A 23,539-nucleotide genomic window follows, 5' to 3' on the forward strand; every position below is an offset into this window, starting at 1 on the left:
GAAGTGAAAAAGTTGTAATATAATATGTGTATCAAACATCTTTGTGAGATAATGTATATTAAACATATTCAATTAATACAAATGAAATTCCTAAATCATTTAAATATTATTTAATATACAAATATGACAATTTAGACATGAATGGTTAGATAAAATGTTGCTGCAACTTCACCTTTTCATATAATTTCAAAAGCCCTCATAATGATCACTTTGTTTCAATAAAAAAATTAAATTAAATTAAAAGAGAAATTTCACTTCGCTCCTAAATCTCTCACTTGAATTTCGAAGAGATTTCATTCTTTAGTTAAAATTTTTCCAAATTTCACTAAAATTTCAAGATTTCAATAAATTTGGTATGATTCGTTAAAATTCGACATAAATTATGTAAAACGGGAATCAACTGCCATTTTGACTTCAAGGGCTACAGAAATCTAAAATTTCGACAATTTCGCGCAAATTTAAGACTATGGTCCTTGCCCATAACCTATTGCTTATTGGCCATGAAGAAGCTTACCCAATTCCAAAGTATCCGTCTGGTTCAACACTGAAATATCAGCATCAATGGCTTGCTTTGACGCATAGTATTGGACTGCTTGTTGAAAGGCTTTAGAATGGGGATAGAGGTCAAGGCCAAAGAAATGGAGCAAGCACAGGGAGAAGAGCGGCCAAGTGAAACAACATTGGTAAAGCCTATAGGACGTCTAGTGGTATATGAATAGGTGCCTTTAAGCAGAGTAATAGCTTGCCCAAGAGTGAGATCCTTCAACAAGAAAGCTAATACAGATGAAAACCATAAAAGATTCAAAACCTCATGAACACTGTCGTCGACACACCGGAAGGATTTTAGGGAAAGGGAAAGATCAACCATCTCATGGGTACGGGGATTAAACCGGGAGATCCTCGTTTTGAAGCATGGGATGAAGAAGTGTAGAGAATGAGAATGAATCAATTGTATGTTCAATTGTGTATTCTTTACATACTCAGATCCCTATTTAACATGTACACAGAGAATAAAATATGGAAAAACAGAATAGGACACAACTTGCAGTTGAGATGTGTGTAGTTTAGCTTTGGTGGGAGGTCTCAATTTATAGCCTCTGGTTTGTGGCAAGATCTCATGGTAGGTGGTGGTGGCTCACCCACCATGCTAGGTGGTGGCAGTGGCTCACCTACCATGGTAGGTGGCCATCATTCACCAATCGTGGCCGTCGTTCACACTGCTGGTCGTCAATCCACACTCCCCCTCAAGTTGGATCATAGATATTGACCATATCCAACTTGTATGTGAAATCATCAAAACTTTGTCAAGGTAGTCCTTTGGTGAAGATGTCGGCTGTTTGTTCTTTGGTAGGAACATAAGTCATGAAAATGGTTCCTTCTTCAACCTTTTCCTTGATAAAGTGTCTGTCCACTTCTCATGTTTGGTCTTGTTATGCTAGACTAGATTGAGAGAGATGTTAATGGCTGCTTTGTTATCACAATAGAGTTTGATAGGGAACTTTACCATGACATGCAACTCCTCCAAGAGTTTTTGTAACCACAGTCCTTCACATATCCCTTGCGCCACTGCTTTAAACTCTGCTACAACACTACTTCTGGCCACAACGTTCTATTTTTTGCTTCTACAAGTCACCAAGTTTCCCCATACAAAGGTGCAGTACCCGGAAGTGGACCTTCTATCTTCTGTTGATCCTACCCAATCAACATCTGTGAAGACTTCTATTTCTTTGCTTTCACATTTTTTGAAGAATAGTCCTTTGCCCAAAGATCCCTTGAGATATCTAAGAATCATGTACACTGCTTCTAGGTGACTTTCCCTCAGTGAATGCATGTGTTGACTCACCACACTCCCAGCAAATGTGATGTTGGGTCTAGTGTGTGAAAAGTAAATTAGTTTGCCAACTAATCTCTTGATACCTTTCTCGTTCAACAAGTTTTCCGATGTCTTCTCTTCTTTTTCCTACTTCAATGGGGGTATCGCTTGGTTTGCACCCAAGCATAACGGTTTCAGTTAGGAGGTCTAGGACATACTTCCTCTGAGAAACAATGATTCCCTTCTTTGATCTAGCAACTTCCATCCCCAAAAAATACCGCATTTGTCCCAAATCTTTTACCTCAAACTCAGTGGCCAAGACTTTCTTCAACCTGTCCATCTCTGCTATGTTGTCTCCAATTAGAATGATGTCATCGACATATACAATCAGAATTGTATTCTTCCCATCTTTAGACTGCCAGAGGAACATAGTATGGTCTGATTGTCCTTGTCGATATCCTTGGCTCCTAATCACCTTTGTAAATCTATCGAACCAAGCTCTTGGAGACAGTTTGAGTCCATACAAGGACTTTTTGAGTTTGCATACCCTATTTTCTTCACCCCTTTTACAAAAGCCTGGTGTTATCGTCATGAAGACTTCTTCTAGTTCGCCATTCAGAAAAGCATTCTTGATGACAAGTTGCTAGAGTAGCCAATCCAAGTTGGCTGCCAAGGCTAGGAGAACTCGAACGGCAATCAATTTTTCCCCAGGTGCAAAAGTCTCTATGTAGTCAATGCCATATGTTTGAGTAAACCCTTTTGCAACAAGGCGGGCTTTGTACCGTTCCACTGTCCCATCAGCTTTGTATTTCACAATGAACACCCATTTGCAGCCCACTAGTTTCTTCCCTCTCGGTAGATTCATCACATCCCATGTTCCATTTTTTTCCAAGGCCCGCATTTTTTCCATAACTGCCTCTCTTCATTCAGGGATCTCAAGGGCTTCCTGAATATTCTTTGGAAGTTTTATCCTGTCAAGATTAGAGGTAGAAGTATGACACCCTGTAGACAAAGTATTGTAAGACATGAATTCGGAAATGGGATGGAGAGTACATGAACGAGTTTGTTTTCTGAGAGCAATGGGTAAATTGAGATCAGCCTGTGCAGGCTTATCAAAGGAGGACTCAAGATTACTTGAAGACATTACCTGATCAAGAGTGGATGAAGACTCATGGTTGCTTGAATCTATCACCAGTTCCAACTCTTTTGGTGCCTCGGGTATGAGATTCTCTGTGTCCTTTAATTTTGGCTTTCTTGCATAGACAAGTATCTCCGTGTTATATTGTTTTCCTACATCTCCCCCTGAATTCAAGTTTTTTTCTGTATTTGGCAGATTAGAAGCACTTTTCAAGACAAGCTCAATGTTTGGCATAGGTTCAATGTTTGGGACATGCTCAGGTTCAGTAATAAAGGTATTGAAGTCCAAAACTTGAGCTTCTTTACTACTCAAAGTCTCTCCCTGAAGATAGGGCATTTGGAAGTAAGGAGTAGTTTCAAAGAAAGTAACATCAAGACCAACAAATACCCTTTTTGTTTCAGGATCATAATATTTGTACCCTTTTTGGGTAGGAGAATAGCCAAGAAAGACATACTTGAGGGCGCGTGGATCCAGTTTATGTTGATGATGTATATGGACTGTGTGAACTTGCAAAACACAAATGTGTACCTTTTCCAATCAGTGATATTTGAGGTCCTTCTAATATTCCTAATGTTTCTAAGGCATGATGGTTTGTGTCATTCATTGATGGTTGTACTCATGTTACTTGGTTTTTCTTGCTCATACATAAATCTGATGTCAATACTGTTCTCCCAAATTTTTATTCTATGGTTAAAAATCAATTTGGGGTCGATATCAAAAGGTTTAGATCGGATAATGCTAGGGATTGTTTCAATCAAGTCCTAACTCCATGCTTTAAGAAGGAAGGGATAGTACACAAGTCATCTTGTGTCAATACCACAGAGCAAAACGGCTGGCTGAAAGGAAAAATGGTCACCTTCTTGAGTCAACCCGAGCTTTCATGTTCTAGAAAAAATGTGCCTAAATCCTTTTGGGGGGAAGCAGTTCTTACAACCGCTCATCTTATAAATTGTTTGCCTTCCAAAGTCTTGCGATTCAAAAGTCCAATGGAAATGCTCTCTCAACATTCTATCCTTACCTACACACTAAAAATAATCTTGTCCCCAGGATATTCGGGTGCATGTCATTTGTTCATATTCATAGTCAGAGTAGCCGAAAGCTAGATCCGAGGGCGTTAAAATGTGTCTTTGTGGGTTATTCTTTGACTCATAAGGGGTATAAATGTTATCATCCTCCATCTAAGATGTTCTATGTCTCAGCGGATGTTTCTTTCAATGAACAAGAGTCCTATTTCACCACTCCTTATCTTCAGGGGGAGGGCTCAACAATGGAAGATTTGGATACGGAGGATAGGGATGTTTCACTTGATCTGCTATCACTTCCCATATCTAAACCAGTTTCTTGTTCCCCTGTGCCATATCATATGTCCAAACCCGTGCCCAAAATTCTCCAGAAAAAAACTGATTCTGCTCCTCGGAATGTGAGATTTGGCAAACTGTTTTCAAGGAGAAAGGTGGCAGTCCCTAAATTTGTGCAAGTTTGAGACTCCAACTCGAATCCTAAGAATGAGGTAACAATTTTTAACCCTTCATTGCAAGCTGAAACTGAACCTCAGGTTAATGACCAACATATTCCCATTGCTATTAAAGAAAGAACTAGAGAGTGCACAAAACAACCTTTATATCCTCTCTCACATTTCTTGTCCTTCAAAAATTTTTCACCATCCCATAGATCCTTCCTTGTTAGCTTAGACGACATTGTCATCCCTACCACCTTATCTGAGGCTTTACCCAATGAGAAATGGAAACGAGATATGAATACAGAGATGGAGGCGCTAGAAAAAAACAAAACTTCAGAGTTGGTGAAATTGCCGGCAGGAAAGAAACCCATGGGGTGTAAATGGGTTTACACTGAAGTATAGAGCACATGGATCAATAGAGAGATACAAGGCAAGGTTAGTGGCCAAGGGGTATACTTGAACCTATGGAATTGACTACCTAGAGACTTTTGCTCTAGTTGCGAACATGAACACTGTTAGAATCTTGTTGTATCTAGCAGCTAATTATGGTTGGAACTTGCAGCAATTTGATGTCAAGAATGAATTTTTGCATGGAGAGCTAGAGGAAGAAATTTATATGCAAGTCCCGCCAGGTTATGGGAATAATTTGGCTGCTCATACTATGTGCAAGCTGAAGAAAGCCTTGTACAGTCTTAAACAACCGCCACGAGCATGGTTTGGAAGCTTTGCAAGAGTTATGATGGCCATGGGATATAGACAAAGCCAAGGGGATCATACATTATTCATTAAACACTCACCTTGAGGGGGAGTCACAGCCCTCTTGGTATATGTCGATGATGTAATAGTGACAAGGGATGATGATAAGGAGCGACAGATTTCGAGCCAGTGTTTAGCTAAGGAGTTTGAGATCAAGGCGTTAGTGAGGCTGAAATATTTTCTTGGGATCGAGGTGGCTCACTCTAGACAGGGCATTTTTATATCTCAGCAGAAGTATGTTACAGATCTAAACAAAGACAGCGGCAAGACAGCATGCAAACTAGCAAGTACTCCAATAGATCCTAACCTTAGACTTGGAAAGGCAAAAGAGGATGCTGCAGTAGATAGAGAAATGTACCAACGCCTGGTAGGACGACTCATTTATCTATCTCACACACGACCGGATAGAGCTTATGCAGTGAGTGTGATTAATCAATTTATGCATAGCCCGAAGGAAGTCCATCTGCAGGTAGCTCACTTAGTGTTACAATACCTCAAAGGGACACCAGGAAAAGGTATTCTGTTTAAAAGGAACGGAAGCTTAGTTCTTGAGGCATACACGGATGCGAATTATGCTGGGTCGATTGTTGACAAGAGATCGGCTTCTGGATATTGCACCTTTGGCAGAAATCTTGTGACGTGGAGTAAGAAACAAAATGTGGTGGCTCAGTCTAGTGCAGGCGCAGAATTCCAAGCAATGACTCAAGGTGTATGTGGACTACTTGGTTGAAGATTATCCTAGAAGACATGAAGATTAAGTGGGACGGTCCTATGAGACTCTATTGTGATAATAAGTCTGCAATCAGCATAGCTCATAATCCAGTACAGTATGATCAAACAAAGCACATTGAAATTGATAGACACTTCATCAAAGAAAAGTTGGAGAGCAGATTGATTTGCACACCTTATGTATCTAAACATGGCCAACTTGCTGATGTACTTACCAAGGGCTTAAGTAGTTCAGTGTTTCAGAGTATTGTATCCAAGCTGGGAATGAAAAATACCTATTGGCCAGCTTGAGGGGGAATTTGGGAAAACATGTTTAATGACTTGTATTCTATAGATGTATAGTTAGCTATTTTAGGAAATTTTGTAACAGCCTGTATTCCTAGAATTAGGCTGATTTGGTTAGTTTCCTATTCTGTTAGAATATCCCATAAATCATGGGATCTGATATAACCTAGTTAATTTTCCTTTTCTGCTGCTAGGGTTGATGTATATAGCAAACTTTTTGTGCATTATTCGAATGAGTGAAGAAAATTCAAGTGTTTCTCAGTTTGTGTCAAAAACCAAAATAGGATTGACACAGCTGAAGCAAAGGATGCATGTTCAGTGAGATACATGCCCCAAAAGAACTAGAAATCTCACCACATAAGCACAAATGCTAAAAAACAGTCCCTTAACTAGTAACCTGAAATTGAAATGGACGTTCCCAAGGTAACAGCCCAATGGTTTTTGAGCATGGGACATCCAATTTTGAGGTCGTGGGTACAACCTTGACAAAGGATGGTATGAACCCCTAAAAATTATATATAAGATAAAAACACCACAAATCAAGGCAATTTTAAGGTTAAGGACATGTAAAATCAATTTCCAATCATAAAAAAGGATTTTTTTTCAGGGTAGAACCAACGAATGGTGGAATCATGGAAGAATATGATGAGTCATTATCACACAAAATATCAGTCTAACATATAGATATGCAATACAAAAAAGGAAAAGATGCAAAAGAAGGAAGAATCAATGAGATAAAATATGCAATAAGGTCTCTCAAGCCTCTTAATGGTGGTATAGGATTGAAGTAAAAATCTAAAACATGTGCCATCAAAGTGGAGAAGATGAATTTAAGAGAATGATGGGGGCAGGGGTGGGTGAAAAATGAAAGAAAGGAGGAAACACTAAGAGTGGAGCAGGAAAACCTAATTTCTTAACCAATCTCCAAGAGTCCCTTCTAAAAATATTCATGCATGTTCTTGAAAATATTGTACAACACTTGAAAGAACACCACACTTCACCAAGAAGAACAAGCCTTAAGTCCCACTAGCCAGAGTAAGCTACATGAATCCTTGCTGCCAATTCACCCAATTGAGAGGATTTTCCTCCTCTAGCTTAAGAGCTATTAAAACCTACCCACTACCACATTCTAGGTTATTTTAGGTTTACACCTACCCCTTTATGATACCAAAAACAATAACTCACTCACTCCTCCTCATAGGTGCACTACCAGGCCTATGTTTCAAATGCCCAAATCACCTAAGCCCCCCTTTCCTTATCTTGTCTTCAGCCAGTGCTATGCCTAGTTTACAGCATATATGTTCGTTCCTTAATTTATTTTTTAATGTTATACCACTCATCCACCTTAACATTCGCATTTCAGCTACTTTTAATTTGTGTAGATGCTGTTTCTTAGTTGCCCAACATTCTAATCCATAAAGCATGGCTGGCTTTATAGTCGTCTCATAGAAATTTCCTTTTAATTTTAAGACTATTCTATGATCACACAACATGCCTAACACATTCTTCCTTTTTACACAACCTGCTTTGACTCTATGTATTACATCCTTTTCAATTTCCCTTTCCGCTTGCATAACAGATCCAAGATATCAAAATCCACTAGTGCTATTAATTTCTTGAGTATCAAGTTTAATCTTCTCTCCAATACTCTCCCTTACGTTACTGAAATTACATTTCATATGTTCTATCTTAATCCTGCTTATCCTAACCTTTAGACTCTAAAAAGGTTCTCCAAAGTTCTAACTTCGATTCCACACCACTCCTACTCTCATCAATCAAGAAAAAATCAACTACAAACAACATGCACCAAAGGATCTCTTTTTGGATATTCCTAATGAGTTCATCAATCACAAAAGTGAAAAAATAAGGACTTAAAGTAGAACCTTGATGTACACCTATTATTATTGGAATTTCTCTAGATTCCCATCCTAGAATTATAATGCTAGTAGTTACTTTGTCAAACATATCCTTAATGACCTCAATATATCTACTGCATGCTCCCTTCTTTTCTAAAACTCACCAAAGAATTATCCTAGGTACTCTACATAGGCTTTTCTCTAGGTCAATAAAAGCCATATGCAAATCCCTCTTCTTTTCCGTAAACTTTTCCATTAATCTTCCTAAAAGATAAATAGCTTCTGTAGTCAATCTCCCAAGCATAAAACTAAATTGTTTCTCTAGACCACATATTTCTAGTCTTATTCTTTGTTCAATTACCCGTAGTTTCATCATATGACTCATAATCTTAATTCCATAAAGCTATTACAATTTTGAATTCCGCCATTCCTCCGGCATTTTCTTGGTTTATATAATAATGTTGAATAGATTGGTTAACCATATACTTCCTTTATCCCCTAAACATATCCAAACTTCAATTGGTATGTTATCTGGTCCTATAGATTTCACACTTCTCATCTTTTTTAAAGCCATCTTAACTTCAAGGACAATAATTTTGCAAATAAATCTCCTAATTTTTAGTCTTTTCTTCATTTGTCACTTCCAAACTCAAGCTTTCAAATTGCAAATTCGCAAATATAATGCTCTATAGCAGGAAACTATGTAAAAGATGATGAAAACCACATTAGGGTCAAATATTTTTATAATTAGCTTTAACCATTAGATAGCCCAAAATCTAGTCTCCCGCCTATATTTAGCCCAAGATCAACTAGAAGCTCCCTATTATGGTTACCATGTGGCAACTTACATAAGGAAGTTGCGCTCACAGCACCACAGGGCAGAGCACCAACTAAACTAATGTAGTATAAGCATTATAGACAATTTTAAAAAAATCAGTCCAAAAATAGAAAGTTCACCATCAAGGGAAGGACAGCGGAAAATTAAAACCTAAGATATATAAATTGTTCATCATGCTACAACAACAAACAACCAAGCCTTAAGTCCCACTAGATGAGGTCGGCTACATGAATCCTTTCCCGCCAATTTATGCAACATGCTACTCGCTATTTTTCTGAAATAAACAGGATACATTTTAGAGGACATGTAAACCATGTAATGCAGGTTTATAATTTTTCATGGACCTCCATGTCAGATTTAACTTCATAGATGAACAAAGCTTACTGGTAATGTATACAATTAATTATTGTTGATTTGTTGTACCATACCCATAAGAGATTTCCTTATCGCCACTAAAATAAAAGTATCACCCACAAAACAAAATCAGGTACTCCAAGAAATAAAGTAAAATGGTCTGAACATCATATAGAAAAGTAACCATTCCACTGTTTCCAAAAAGGACTTAATATCCAAGAGAAAAAAAAAAAAAAAAAGAGGAGGTGAATGCAAAATTTGAGAAACAGTCAAGTTAAAAGTAAGGGTGTCATTAAAGAAATGTCAAGTACTCATGAACAATACAAACCATAGTGCAGAACACATGGTAATGTTTCGTGTCCATGGAGCATCACCCCAATAAAATAAGGATAGAAAGTTTGAAGAAATAAAAATAGCAAGTTAACACCAACCTTGACTGGTATGATTCATTAAAGCTAGACATTAGAAATTCGCTCATGGAAAGCAAGACTGGTCCCAACCTCGGCCCTGCTACATCAACAGCATCAACCAACGCCTTCTCTGAATTAGGGAATTTGTATGTACTGGGCTTAAACCTTTGAATCCAACCCCCCTTTATGTACTGTGCTACCTGTAGAGTTGATGAAAATTTCAGTGGGCACAATATCACATTTACATGCGATTAAATAAATTTTGATAGCCAGGAATATCCAACAACTCTAAAGGTGTGCATGTGCATGTATATTGAAACAAATGAATACAATAATTACAGGAAGAAACAACGATCACTGAACCTCTTTTGAGATAGGCCAGGATAGATCGTAAGGAATTGGACCGCCGCCGCCACCTCCTCGTAACAAAGGATTAAAATGCGAAGTTGTGAATGTCACAGACATCTGGTCAGGATGAGGTTTAAGCTCTAGAAAAAGAAGACCAAAAAGCAAGAATACAGCAGGAATCACAAGCTGGAAAACAATTGTTTTACGATCCCTCCGAGCAGATACTGCTCTCTTTATTAGTAGTGCTTTAGAATGCTGCCAAAATATTGATCCTGATAGCACACAAGAGCAACAGCACTTCATGCTTAAGAAGTTTATGAAAGTTAAGACAGTAGCAATAAATAAACTACAGGCTCTCCCCACTATGGCAGAAATCACATCAACAACCGATTTATATTTCCCACCAACTTTGAAATGAGAAAATTGTTTCGGAGCATAATCATGAGAGCCTTGAGAAACAGCAGATTCAGGTGAAACTTGACTTCCTTTCTGCCCAGAGCAATCAGTTTCATTGAAGTCACATCCTGCAACCCTCAGGAATACCTCTTCCAGAGTCGTGACAGATATACCATAACTCTCAATCCCAAGGGAGTACATGCCCTCACTGCCTGCTGTTTCAACGTTAGGAGATGATCTTTTCATGCAGCGTTCAATTTCCCGAAACATACTCTCAAACATTGATGAGGATGCTAGAGGAAGCTTGAAGGAAATCTCAGTTCCGACCTAAAAGACAGATTGAACACCAGATAACATGTTAATAAGAAGTAAGATCATCAGTAGACATATAGTAAAATGTCAAAAATATGTTTTGGGCAATCAGTGATATCAATGTGAAGAAACACATCATGCCATATTCAAAAACAATTTGGCAACAGGAAGTTTTACCAAACTTTAAAGCATTGATATAAATTATGAGTCAGACCATAATAAACATATAATTAGCCCGTTCATTTACTCTCTCTCAAACGCTTCTTTTAAATTAATAAGTGTAACAACATGCTGGAAAATTACTTGCTGCAATAACAGCGCACGCACATACACAAAAAATTTAAATTCATTGAAGTAAAACCCTCAGAGATAAGGCGAGAAAAGTACATCGCTCACACAAGTTGCAGAAGGAATGTGACGGTAAACAATGTCAGCAGCCACAGAGGCACTAGGGGCTGTCTGAAAAGAAAATAGAACAACATAAGGCCACCATATAACATTGTCCTTGAAAAATCAAGAAGAGGAGACAAATCTAGCAGATGCACAGCAAAATGAATTTGAAGCAAACCTTCACTAGTGTAAGAGTATAACCCACTCCAAATTGTTGCTTCAAGAAAAGTGAACTGTCAAATATGGACACACCAATTAAGAAAACCATGCGAAAAGTTCAATTATTTGCTCAAGAAAAGGAAATTTTCATACAATTTAAGTAGCTCCAAACTAACATCTTTGACATTTAAAAAATGGGAACTATTTTCCTGCAGTCTTTTAATTTTAACACACTTCTACTCATAAAAATAAATAAATAAAAAGAGGGAGGGAGAAAGACTCTTTCATTCAACAAAGTCTTCTTATGAAAAATAAATAAACAATTATGAAGATTGAGTTAAAACCCCAGCTGAGTCAGCTGACCCACTCCTAAAGGGAAACAAAAACCAAAATTTTGACATTTGTTAGTTTGAAGTTGAATGCATGATGAATAATAAGCATTTTATTAATCTGTTTCCTTCCCAGTCCTCCCGTACTAGAGAAAGGTCTTCTCAATGCGCCAATGCCCATACCAAATATGGACCGAAGTCTCTCATGTTTTAACAAGTTTTAAAATACACCTCAGGACAACAGGGAAAAAGAATGCGGAAGGTATGGAATGTCTCTCCATAAGAACAAGGGGAAAAGATGTGCCTATTTAACACCCCAACACGAAACACTTCAAAGCATCAAAGCTTAAGTCTCATAAAGGGAATAGAAGTTTGCTTTACGTCGGAGAAGAGGTTATGTGTGTATATGTGTGTGCGCGCGCGCGTGCATATATATGTGTGTGTGTGTGTGTGTGTAAATATATATATATAGAAAAAAAATTGGCAGCCCAGTGCACAAAGCTCCTCTGTATGCGAGGTCCGGGGAAGGGGCAGACCACAACGGGTCTATAGTACGCAGCCTTACCTTGAATTTTTGCAATGGGTCTATATATATATTGATTGAAACAGAAGATTTCATTAAGAAGAAGAAGTACAAGAAGGAGCATATGTAATCCTTCTTAAAAGATACAAAACAAAATCAAACTAAATTAAAACAGCATAGCAAACCAATCATGCTGTAAATCAGGAAAAAAAAAAACCAAACACCCAGCTGCAAAACAAAACGCCAAATACTGAATCCTATCCCAAAGCATAACTGAAGACATCTTCTTCCCAGCAAAAATACGAACATTCCATTCCAACCAAACCCACCACAAAACTGCAAAAGTTGCACACCTACACAAGTCCAAAGCATCCTCACACCTTCCAAAAGCTGAAAAATGGATAGCCAAAAAATCTTCCAGAGACCTGAACATAGCCAATTCTCTCCAAAAAAACCAAAAAGGTTGTTCCACATCCTCCAGGAATGGAGCAATGCAGGAAAAGGTGAGAATCAGATTCTGGATTTTGAAAACAAAGAGAACAAACATCCAGTGATAAAGGCTTAAAAGGCCTCCTACTCTGCTACAGATTGTTAGTGTTGAACTCTATTGAGAATGACCAACCAAATAAAAGCCTTAATCTTAGAGGTGACTATAGCCTTCTAAATGGATCAATGAAGCGGAAAAAGACAAGCTTTTATTGGTTAAATTCACAAAAAAAAATTTACAAGAATACTCCCCAGAAGAATCAAGAATCCAAGAATAATAGTCTCCTTTGGGAAAGGAGCCAACCATCAAGCAAAGAATCTAGCCTCTTCTAACAATTATGGGGAAGGGAAAGGGGTTGGGATAGGAGGGAAATGAGTGAGATTATGAAGATTCTCAGTTGGAATATTAGAGGCCTATGGAAATTTAGAATGAGAGGGGTAATTAGGGAGGTTTTGCTTAGATATTATCCTAACATTGTATTGATTCAGGAGACTAAGCTTGAGAACATAGATGGAGGTTAGTGGAGGGATTTCAGAAGGACATTGTAAGGATTTGGCTTTCATGCCTTCTTAGGGGGATGGAGGTGGTATTCTAGTGATGTGGGAGAGTCACCCTATTTCTAGAGTGGATAGTCTAGTAGGCATTTTTTTCTCTCTCTATCTTGAGAGAAGTGAAAGGCTGGGGTATTTGGTGGGTGTCCTTGGTGTATGGTCCTTCTAGACCAGCCCTTAGGAGTTCTTTTTCGGTCAAGCTTACTATGTTTTTGGCTTTTGCACTCCTAATTGGATAGTGGGAGAGGTATCTAATGTTGTGATGTTTCTTAAAGAGAAGGGCAGAGGTAGGGTCACTGCTACTATGCATAATTTTGATTTGCTTATTAGGGAGTACGGTTTGAGAGATCTTCCTCTAGAAAATGCTAATTTTACATGGCTGGTTTGAGGAGCTAGGGTGGTGGCAAGAAGGCTTGGCAAATTCTTGTTTTGTACTGAGTAAGAGAATGAGTTTTTTAACATCTCCCATACAGTTTTACCAAGCCCTACTTCTGAGTTCTAACAACTTTCCTATCATGATGGAAACAAGGAAAGTCTCTTGTGGCCCCACTCCCTTCAGGTTTGAAAATATGTGGATGGACCATGATTCCTTCCAACCCTTTGTGAGACATTCTCGACGTGAGGATGTGGAGAGGGGTTCAGAAGGGTTTAGATTCATGAAGAAATTGAATAGGTTGAAGGAGAGGTAGAAGGAGAAGTAAAAAGAAGGGAATAGGGAGGTTTTTGGAGATTTAGAGTTTAGAAAGATAGTATTTCAGGCGATTTGGATAAGCTACGATAGGAAGGAAGAAGGAACTACTCTATAGGGGGAAGGAGGAGATGAAAAGGGTATCTTTGAAGAACGATCTAGAAGAGTTGATTTTCAAGGAAATGAGAAGTTGGAGGCAGAAGATAAAGTTTAAATGAGTCAAAGATGATGAATGTAATTCTAGATTTTATTTTAATTCTAGATTTTCCATAGGACAGCTAATGGGAAAATGAGGAATGATTTAATTAGGGAGTTGGATGTGGGTATGGAGGATTCTTTCCAGTGGCAAAGTCATAAAATGTAAGAACGGATTAGATGGGAATGGATAGGATACAAATTTGAGATCTAGATGTTCTTTAGAAAAAACATGGAAAGATCTCTCTCAGATCTATCCCCTTTTCATTTCCTATTCTAAATTATTGTCGGTACGGGTTGTAATATACGCTTTTGGAAGATCTTTGGTTTCGGAATGTAGTCTTGTCCACCTCTTTTCCTCACCTCCTTCAAGTGAACTCAGGGAAGGATGGCTCCATTTCCCCCTTTTTTTGATAGCAAAAGAAGAAATCTTGTCAGAAGGAGAAGAGTTTACAAAGAGGAGAATAAGACATCTCCCAAACGAAATCTGCAAAAAAATCCAGAAAAATAAAGAAACTAAAAAAAAAATCCTCAAAATATCAAAGCAAAAAATTCCTCCAATCTCGCTAAATTTTTTAAAAGCTTGCTCCCTTAAAGAAAGCAAAACAAATGCACCATAAAGAAGCCAAATAATGGATCTTCTTCCAAATCAGCTGTCAGCTCAATTTTATCCACAAAAAAATCCGTGCAGTTCACTCCAACCATAAACCCTACAACACTGCCAAAATTCCACACTTCCAATCTTCCAGAGAGCAGTCCTATCTTTTTTCCTTCTGAAGCCCTCAAAATAGATAGCCAACATTCCATCCACCATGGCTGGAGAAACCCAAGCTTCTCCCAACACACCAAATAAGTTATTCAAGATACTCCAAGCAAAATCACAATGTAAAAACAAATGAGGAGCCGACTTGGAATTCAAATGACAAAGCACATAAACATTTGGAGATAAGGCATTCAAAGGACTCCTAATTTGCAACAAATTATATTAGTATTGATTCTATTGAGCACAATCAGCCAAATGAAAGCCTTAAATCTTTAAGGGAGCCTTAGCCTTCCAAATAAGTGAAAATAGAGGAAAACTAGAGTTGGAATGGGTCAAAAACTCGTACAAATATGTACAAGAATAAACCCCCAAAAGATCCAAAGTCAAAGACCAAGTATCCCTATCTCAAGAGAGACAACTATTATTCAATAATGACAAGAAGGAGGAAATTTCCATCATCTCTCTATCATTTAGAGATCTTCTGAAATCAAAGTTCCATGAAACCAAAGGACTCCGGCTCCCCGAATTGACCACAAAAAAAAAAATAATAAGATCATACTATCTTGCCCTGATCTCAATCGGAAGAGGTGAGGAAAAGATGTGGATAGAACATCATTCCCCAACTAAGATCTTTCCAGAAGTAAATCTGAGAAACCCTCCCCAAAACAAAGTTAATGTGAGGAATTAATAAGGGATAAATCTGAGAAATAGATTTTCAAGCGCTCTCTGAAGAACATTGCAAACTAAAAATTGTATCCCACCCATTCACATCTAACTCATGCTTGCAATGATCATCTAAGGGAAAACGCCAAAACCATTTAGCTAAGAGAGTGGTGTTCTTAGACACCAAATTTCCAAGACCCAACCCAACCTCCCTTTTAGATCTGTACAACTCCTCCCACCTAACTAAATGATCCCAAAAACCCCCAACTCCTAACCATAAAAATCACTTATTATTTTCTCAATCTTATTCGCAATCCCCACTAGAATTTTAAAAATTAACAAATAATATATGATAATTCTAGATAAACAAACCTGAATAAAGTAATTCTTCCCCGAAGGAAAAAAAGTGCCCCCATCCAACCTCTCAACCACTCTTTCCACCACCAGATTCCAAATATCCATGGATCTAGGATTGGCCCCTAAAGGAACCCCTAAATAAGTCAAGGACCACTCTAAAAGACCACACCCCACCTCTAAAGCTTGATCCCTAACATGCTCAAGAGGCATATCAATATTGGCTAGATCACTCTTCCCCAAATTTATTTTCAACCCCAAAACCATCTCAAAAACATGGAAGATACCCAAAATACATATAAAAGAAGGCATGTGATCCTCTAGAACGAAGAAAGCATCATGCGCAAATTGAAGATGAGAAACCAACACACCCTCTCTCCCCACTTTCAAACCTTTTACCAGCCCCCAATCCACAGCACTATCCCACCATTCTACTCAACATATCATCTACTAGAACAAACAAAAAAGGATAGCTCATTTCTTCTTTTGTTGTTGATCCAAGTGGTCCTTTACCTTCTTGGGATTTTCACTTTTGAAGGTCTTTGGATGATAGGGATACGGTAGAGCTATCTTCTTTGCTAGTTTGTTGAATAACTTTTGAGTTTCTTTGGAGGAGGATAGTCGTTCTTGGTATTTAGATCCTTCGGGTGTTTACTCATGCAAATCTTTTTGGGAATTTCTGACCACCTCTAATTCTTCTTTTCCTCTCTATAAATCCATCTGAAAGGCCAAGTCTCCTCTAAAATTAAGGCTTTTATCTGGTTGGTTGCACTTGGTAGAATTAATACCAATAACTTAATGCAGATCAAGAGATCTTTGAAGACTCTCTCTCCAGATGTTTGTGTACTTTGTTTCAAATGTTCAGAATCTGCATCACATTTTTTACCCATTGTGCTTTTGTCTGGAGGGCATGGAATAAGTTATTTCGCTTTCTTGGGGAATGTTGGAGATGTCTAGATGCAATGGAGGACTTTTTGGCAGTTGCTTTTCGGTTTTGGCATGAAAAACGTAAGAACAGCGCTCGGAAAATGTGCTTTTGCAGTATTTAGGGGGTCTTGGATGGAGTGCAACGCTCATATTTTTCCAGGAAAGAAATTGTTATATTTGCTAGATTGGAAGAAGATTCATTATTTGGCCTCCCTTTACTGAGTGGATCATGGGAATTTTAAGGGGGTGATATTCAACACGATTGGCGTTATTTGTTGGATTGCTATAGTGCACTGGTTTTTACTCTTTTCTTCTTTTTTTCCTTATCGGTTTTTCCTCTGTTTTTTTTTTTTTTTTTTTTGTCTGGTTTTTTCCAGACTTTGCAAAGGAGATGTCCTATTCTCCTGGTTGTACATTCTTAATCTGTTAACATAATTCGTTTTTTCCTATCAAGAAAAAAAAACTAAATGAGGCAAGCTCCAAAACCTCCCTATCATTAGAGCCCTATGAAAATGGAAATTCCAATAGAAACCAGCCCATTAGAAATAAAGAAAAAAAGAACTTAGTTCATTGTGCAAAGATGACAATCTAAACAAATGGGAAAAAGATAAACACAGCAAAGAACTCCCACCCAATTGTCTTCCCAAAACTGAACACAATATCCATTTCCCACATAAAATTTGTATAAAAAATAAAACAAGGATATAAATGTGAAATGTAAATACCCTTCCAAGGACTATCACAAGAACATCTCAAACCCAAATTGGCAACCCACGCATATCATGCAAGTCAAATTTACTCAACTTTTTGCCAAAGGGAAGATTCCTCTAAGGGAAAATGCACGCATGCACATGCACACACACACACACACAAAAAGATGGATAGTCGGATGTCCTGTGGTGAGTGTGATGCCCTGTCACTATTATATCATCAACATATACCAAGAGGGCTGTGACTCCCCCTGAAGGTGAGTGTTTAATGAACAATGTATGATCCCCTTGGCTCTGTCTATATCCCATGGCCATCATATCTCTTGCAAACCTTCCAAACCATGCCTGTGGCAAATGTTTAAGACCGTACAACGCTTTCTTCAGCTTGCACACAGTATGAGCAGCCAAATTATTCCCATAACCTGGCGGGACTTGCATATAAATTTCTTCCTCTATCTCTCCATGCAAAAATGCATTCTTGACATCAAACTGCTGCAAGTCCCAACCATAATTAGCTGCTAGAGACAACAAGATTCTAAAAGTGTTCGTTTTCACAACTGGAGCAAAAGTCTCTAGGCAGTCAATTCCATAGGTTTGAGTATACCCCTTGGCCACTAACCTTGCCTTCTATCTCTCTATTGACCCATCTGCTCTATACTTCACAGTGTAAACCCATTTACACCCCACGAGTTTCTTTCCCGCCGGCAATTTCACCAACTCCCAAGTTTTGTTTTTTTTTTTTTTTTTCAACGCCTGCATCTCCATATTCGTGGCTTGTTTCCATTTCTCAATGGATAAAGCCTCGGATCAGGTGGTAGGGATGACAATGGTGTTTAAGCTAACAAGGAAGGATCTATGGGGTGGTGAAAATTTTTTGAAGGACAAGAAATGTGAGAGAGGATATAAAGGTTGTTTTATGCACTCTCTAGTTCCTTTCGTCGCGTCGAATCAGTGCCACCACCTCATTAAAACACAGAACTTCCTGCTTGCCGAGAATTTGAATCCTCACTTGATCAAATTCTGGATTAAGTCCAATAAGAAAATCATAGACTCTATCTTGCTCGATGAAATCCTTTAGAACAGCGGCATCTTCAGGACACTTGGGTTTTATCACTCTATAATGATCAAGTTCTTGCCACAAAGATTTAAATTGGTTGGCATATTCAGTAACAGATTTACTCCCTTGTTTTGCTGCAATCGTCTTCACCTTCACCTCATATACTTGAGCCGCATCTCTAGCTTTTGAGTATGTCTGTTGAATCGCATCCCAAATATCCTTGGCAATAGCCAAGAACATACATGTGTCACTAATCTCAGGAATCATAGAATTCCACAGCCACACCATAATCATGAAATCTTCTTCATCCCATGCTTCAAAACGAGGATCTCCCGGTTTCAGCCCCGTACCCATGAGATGGCTGATCTTTCCTTTTCCCTTCAGCACAGCCTGGGCAAGTTGAGACCATTTGAGGTAGTTTTTTCCATTCATTCTATATGCTGCCTGGATACTTTGCAATTCCCCCGGTTGTTGGGATCAAACAATCTCCTCCAATTGTGCTGTAGCGATCGTCTCTGCAACCTCCGACATTCTTCACGAACAATGATCTCTTGGCGATTAAGGCCGATCACTCGAAACGGAAACCACCAGCAATGAAGGCTGGCAAGGGTAGAAATAAGAACGGAAACTGCTCTAAGAAATTTCAGCAATGAAGGCCAAACAGAAAAGGTGCAAAAATACTATGTTTTTCAACTAAAAAACAGGGTAAAACAGGGTACAAAGAAACCGGGTTCTTCATACTTCGAATAACACACAAAACGTTAGCCATATACATCAACCCTAGCAGCAGAAAAGGAAAATTAACTAAGTTATATCAGATCCCATGATTTATGGGATATTCTAACAGAATAGGAAACTACCCAAATCAACCTAATTCTAGGAATACAGGCTGTTACAAAATTTCCTAAAATAGCTAACTATACACATATAGAATACAAGTCATTAAACACGTTTTCCCACATTCTTTTTTATAAAAAAAAAAAAAAGAAGATTTCATTAATAGATAAAGAATTTACAAGAGGGAGAATGAGATATGTACCAAGACAACCGGGACACCCCAAAACTAGACAAATGAAAAAACCAAAGAGAAAAGAGATTAACAAGTCAGCATGTTCCTCCAATCTCTTTGAAACTCCTAGAATCTAGCCTCTCTAAAAATCCATAACCATTACACCACAGTGAGGCCAAGTACCTATTCCCAAACCCGCATCTGGTTTAACTTTTTCCTAGAAAATATCTGAGTATTACGTGACATCCATAATCCCCATAATACTGCAAAAAAACCACACTTCCATAAAGATGCCCCACCCTTCCGTCTACCAAATCCTACAGAGGATATATCTAAGAAGTCTTCCACTGAAGGAGGACAAACCCAGTTCTCTCCCACAATGCCAAAAAGCATATTCCATATCCTCCAAGCAAATCCACGTTGCAAAAGATGATGAGAAACTGTCTCAGAGTTCTTGTAACAGAGCACACATACATCAGGAGAGAGAGCCTTTAAAGGTCTCCTAATTTGCAACAAGTTATTATTATTTATCTTATTAAGCATAACCAACCAAGTGGAAGCCTTTATTTTAAGGGGAACCCTAGCCTTCCAAAATAGTAGAATAGAGCGGGAAAGAAAAGTTGAACAATCAAAAAACAAAATACAAAAAAATATTTGCAGGAGTACACTCCTAACCAGTCCAAAGACCAAGAGCGAACATCCCCCCGAAAGGTTACTCCCATTCAATAAAAATAACAAAGATGACAATTCCACAATCTCCCTATCCTTGAGGTGTCTCCTAAAGTGGAGATTACCGGAAACCTAAGGGCTGCTCAAGTCACCAACAAAGAAAGAAATGGCTTTATTTTGCTCAAAGCTTAAATGAAGAGGAGGAAAGAAGTGGAAAATGGAGCGTTTCCCAGCCAAGGGTCTGTCCAAAAATGGCTTTAGTTTGCTCAAAGCTTAAATGAAAGAGGAAAGAAGTGAAAAATGGAGCGTTTCCCAGCTAAGGGTCTGTCCAAAAATGGATATTAGAACTCCTCCCTACCACAAGTTCAGTGTGAAGGGTGAAAAAATGATAGATCTAAGAAATGAACCTCCACGAATTCCTCAAAGAACATCTTAAATTAGCATTCAAATCCCACCCATTCTCGTCCATCCCAAACTTACTTCTTATTACTTATGCCCAAGGTGTGATTCTTCTAAAGGGAACCGCCATAGCCATTTAACTAGAAGGGCAAAGTTTTTAGACACCAGCTACCGAGACCCAACCCCCCTTCCTTTTTAGCTCTACAAACCTCAACCCAGCTGACTAGATGGTCCCTATGAATCCTCCCGCCAAACCACAAAAAAATCTCCCATAATCCTCTCAAGCTTACTAGCAATTCCCACCGGAATCTTAAAAATGCACAGAAAGTATAAAAGGATGCTAGCAAGAAAAGTTTGGATCGAAGTAATTCTACCCCAAGAGAGAAGAGGGCTCCCGTCCAACCATCTAATCTCTTCGTCATTTTTCCACTACTGGGTTCCAAAAATCAGCAGTTCTAAGGTCACCCCTCAAAGGGACACCTATGTATGTCAAAGGCCAATCCAGAATACCACAACCCCTCTTTGATAGCCCAATCCCTAACATGCTTGTCTAGCACATTCAAACCACTAAACCACTCTTCCCCAAATTAATTTTAAGTTCAGACACCCTTTCAAAAATAGGAAAAATACCCAAGATACTCTTGAAACAAAGACTGTGATCATCTAAAAAGAACATGGTGCCATCAGCAAACAGGAGATAACAAACCACCACACCCTCTCTCCCCACATCTAAACCTCTAACCAAATCCCTTTCCAATGCTCTATCCACCATCCTATTCAAACATCTGCTACAAGGAAAAATAAAAAAGGGGATATAAGGTCTCCTTGGCAAATGCCCCTCGAAGCACTAAACCAAGATTTAGGATCACAATTCACAATAACCAAAAACCACACATTAGATAAACAACCCCTAATCCAACGACGTTGAAGCACACCAAAAACCTTTCTCACAAATCTCTATCCAAGAAACTCCAACTCACTCTCTTGTAGGCTTTCTCAAAATCTAGTTTAAAGACGAAACTCCTCTTCTTATTCCTACAAATATCCTCCACCACCTCCTTGGCAACTAAAATAGTATCCACTATCTGTCTTACCCCCACAAACACACTTTCAGTGATAGAAATGGTATCAACAAGCACCACACTCAACCTATTAGCTAAGACTTTAGTAATAATCTCATATGCACTAGATACAAGACTAATAGCGACCCATGTTAGCTTCCTACAAAGACTTTGGAAGAGCCAAAGAAGAAAGAAAGCAATCATGTAACAATATGATAGACATAAAAAGGAATCACAAGTAAGCTTTTAGATAGGATGTGAGGTATAGCATCTAGTTCCCTTCCAAGTAGCAATATGGACATCAAACTTAATAGATGGAGATTTAGGAAGAGGGATGGTACTACTTGTCATGGGATCACCAAAACACATGATCAGTGGACCATTAGAGAGGTCAATTGCTAATTAGAAATGAAGGCATGGAGTATGGACTGGAGTATACTGTATACTCCACTGCATTCGTACACCCATGCGATTGGAGGCATAAAGGTGCCCTTGCACAATCAAGAGGAGGAATTCTATAAAGCGGAATGGATGAAGACAAGAGAGGCACCTCAAAAGCAAATATAGGGAGAATTCAAAGAAGGTAACATCCTTAAAAAATTGATGATGTGAAATACAATGAAAAAAGCATACTCTTTTTGAGTACGAGAATAGCTCAAGACTATTTTAAGACATTATAGATCACGAAGCACAAACTTCGGCACCAGTTTGAGTCTGATTTCAGCATTTAAAGATTTTAAAATAGTAAACAACTCAAAACAATCTCTCACTAGAAACAACCATATCATTCTTGAAAAAAAATTGACCAATAAGAGTACAAAATATCTAAATCCACCAGGAGATGTGACACGTACTGGACCCATACTTAAGAAAAAAACAAATGAAATGGATCATTAACTCTATAAACCACCCTAGGAAGCTAAGAAATTTTATAACAGAAATTGACTTCAATGATGGAACAAGGAACTTTAATTGTTCCAACAATGGATGACCAAAGTGACAATGCCACCGGAAAGTAGTGGATGTGATAGAGACTTGAGAAGCAGTACTAGAACACCAGCATCCAAGTAGTATAGGCCTATAGACTCAAGCCCTCCATTAATCAACTTCTTCATTTTTAGATCCTGAACAACACAAGAGGGACAAAATGTAACAGCACAACTATAGGACAGAAATAACTTACTAAAAAACAAAAGATTAAAGGTCCAAGAAGGGATTGGAGTGAGGGATTAAATGGTAAATTGTGGAATTGCTGCGTTATCATTCCTGCCTGCTGACACGTTAAAATTTTCCCTTTTCCAATATATCATATGCTCTTTCTTCAGTAAAAAAAAAAAATTAAACAGAAAGTCTGGAACAAGAAGAATGGACAATAAGCAAGATATCTTCCCCAAGTTCGAATCCATGGTTTTAAATAGCATAACAAACATGCAGGACCACTATACCTGAACCGCCATGAGACCAGTAGATGAATATGAAACCTGATAATCAAGATTATTCATCTCTGGAAAAAATCATTTGGTTGTCATTGGGTCCAAGATTAAGAGCTGAAGAGATACCATGAATTTGCACCTCTATTATGAGTGAACAATTTGGCCATACTACAGAGACAATCCCATGGCTAACTCAACAACACTACCATGTCCACCACCATCTCTGGTGTGAACTCCCACCTCAAAACAGTTGCGTAACCTCCTCCACCACCGCAACTATTACCACCATGACTCCAATCCCCTCAGGCCTCAACCACCATGTAGTCACAAATCCAAATCTCTCAAACTCATATCACAGAAAATATCCAGCCACATTAAAGTCATCACGTAGTTTAGTCATCCAGAAACATGAGAGGAATGCACTGGAACATGTTCATAAAAATTCAATGATGCATGTCAGCATAGTGATTTTATCAAC

The 23,539-nt window shown here is 38.4% G+C and overlaps 1 protein-coding gene across 1 annotated transcript in view; it reads right to left on the reverse strand.

Annotated features, from left to right (window-relative positions):
• Window positions 1–23,539, reverse strand: part of LOC131167326 (ABC transporter A family member 1) — a 163,840-nt gene that overhangs the window by 93,026 nt on the left and 47,275 nt on the right. The window contains exons 19-22 of the mRNA XM_058126095.1: window positions 11,263–11,317; window positions 11,082–11,153; window positions 10,002–10,709; window positions 9,660–9,838 (exon numbers count right to left, since the gene is read on the reverse strand). Coding sequence (XP_057982078.1) covers window positions 9,660–9,838; window positions 10,002–10,709; window positions 11,082–11,153; window positions 11,263–11,317 — 1,014 coding nt within the window. The remainder of the gene's footprint in view (window positions 1–9,659; window positions 9,839–10,001; window positions 10,710–11,081; window positions 11,154–11,262; window positions 11,318–23,539) is intronic.

This window comes from Malania oleifera, chromosome 11 (genome assembly GCF_029873635.1).
Source record: "Malania oleifera isolate guangnan ecotype guangnan chromosome 11, ASM2987363v1, whole genome shotgun sequence".
NCBI lineage: Eukaryota > Viridiplantae > Streptophyta > Magnoliopsida > Santalales > Ximeniaceae > Malania > Malania oleifera.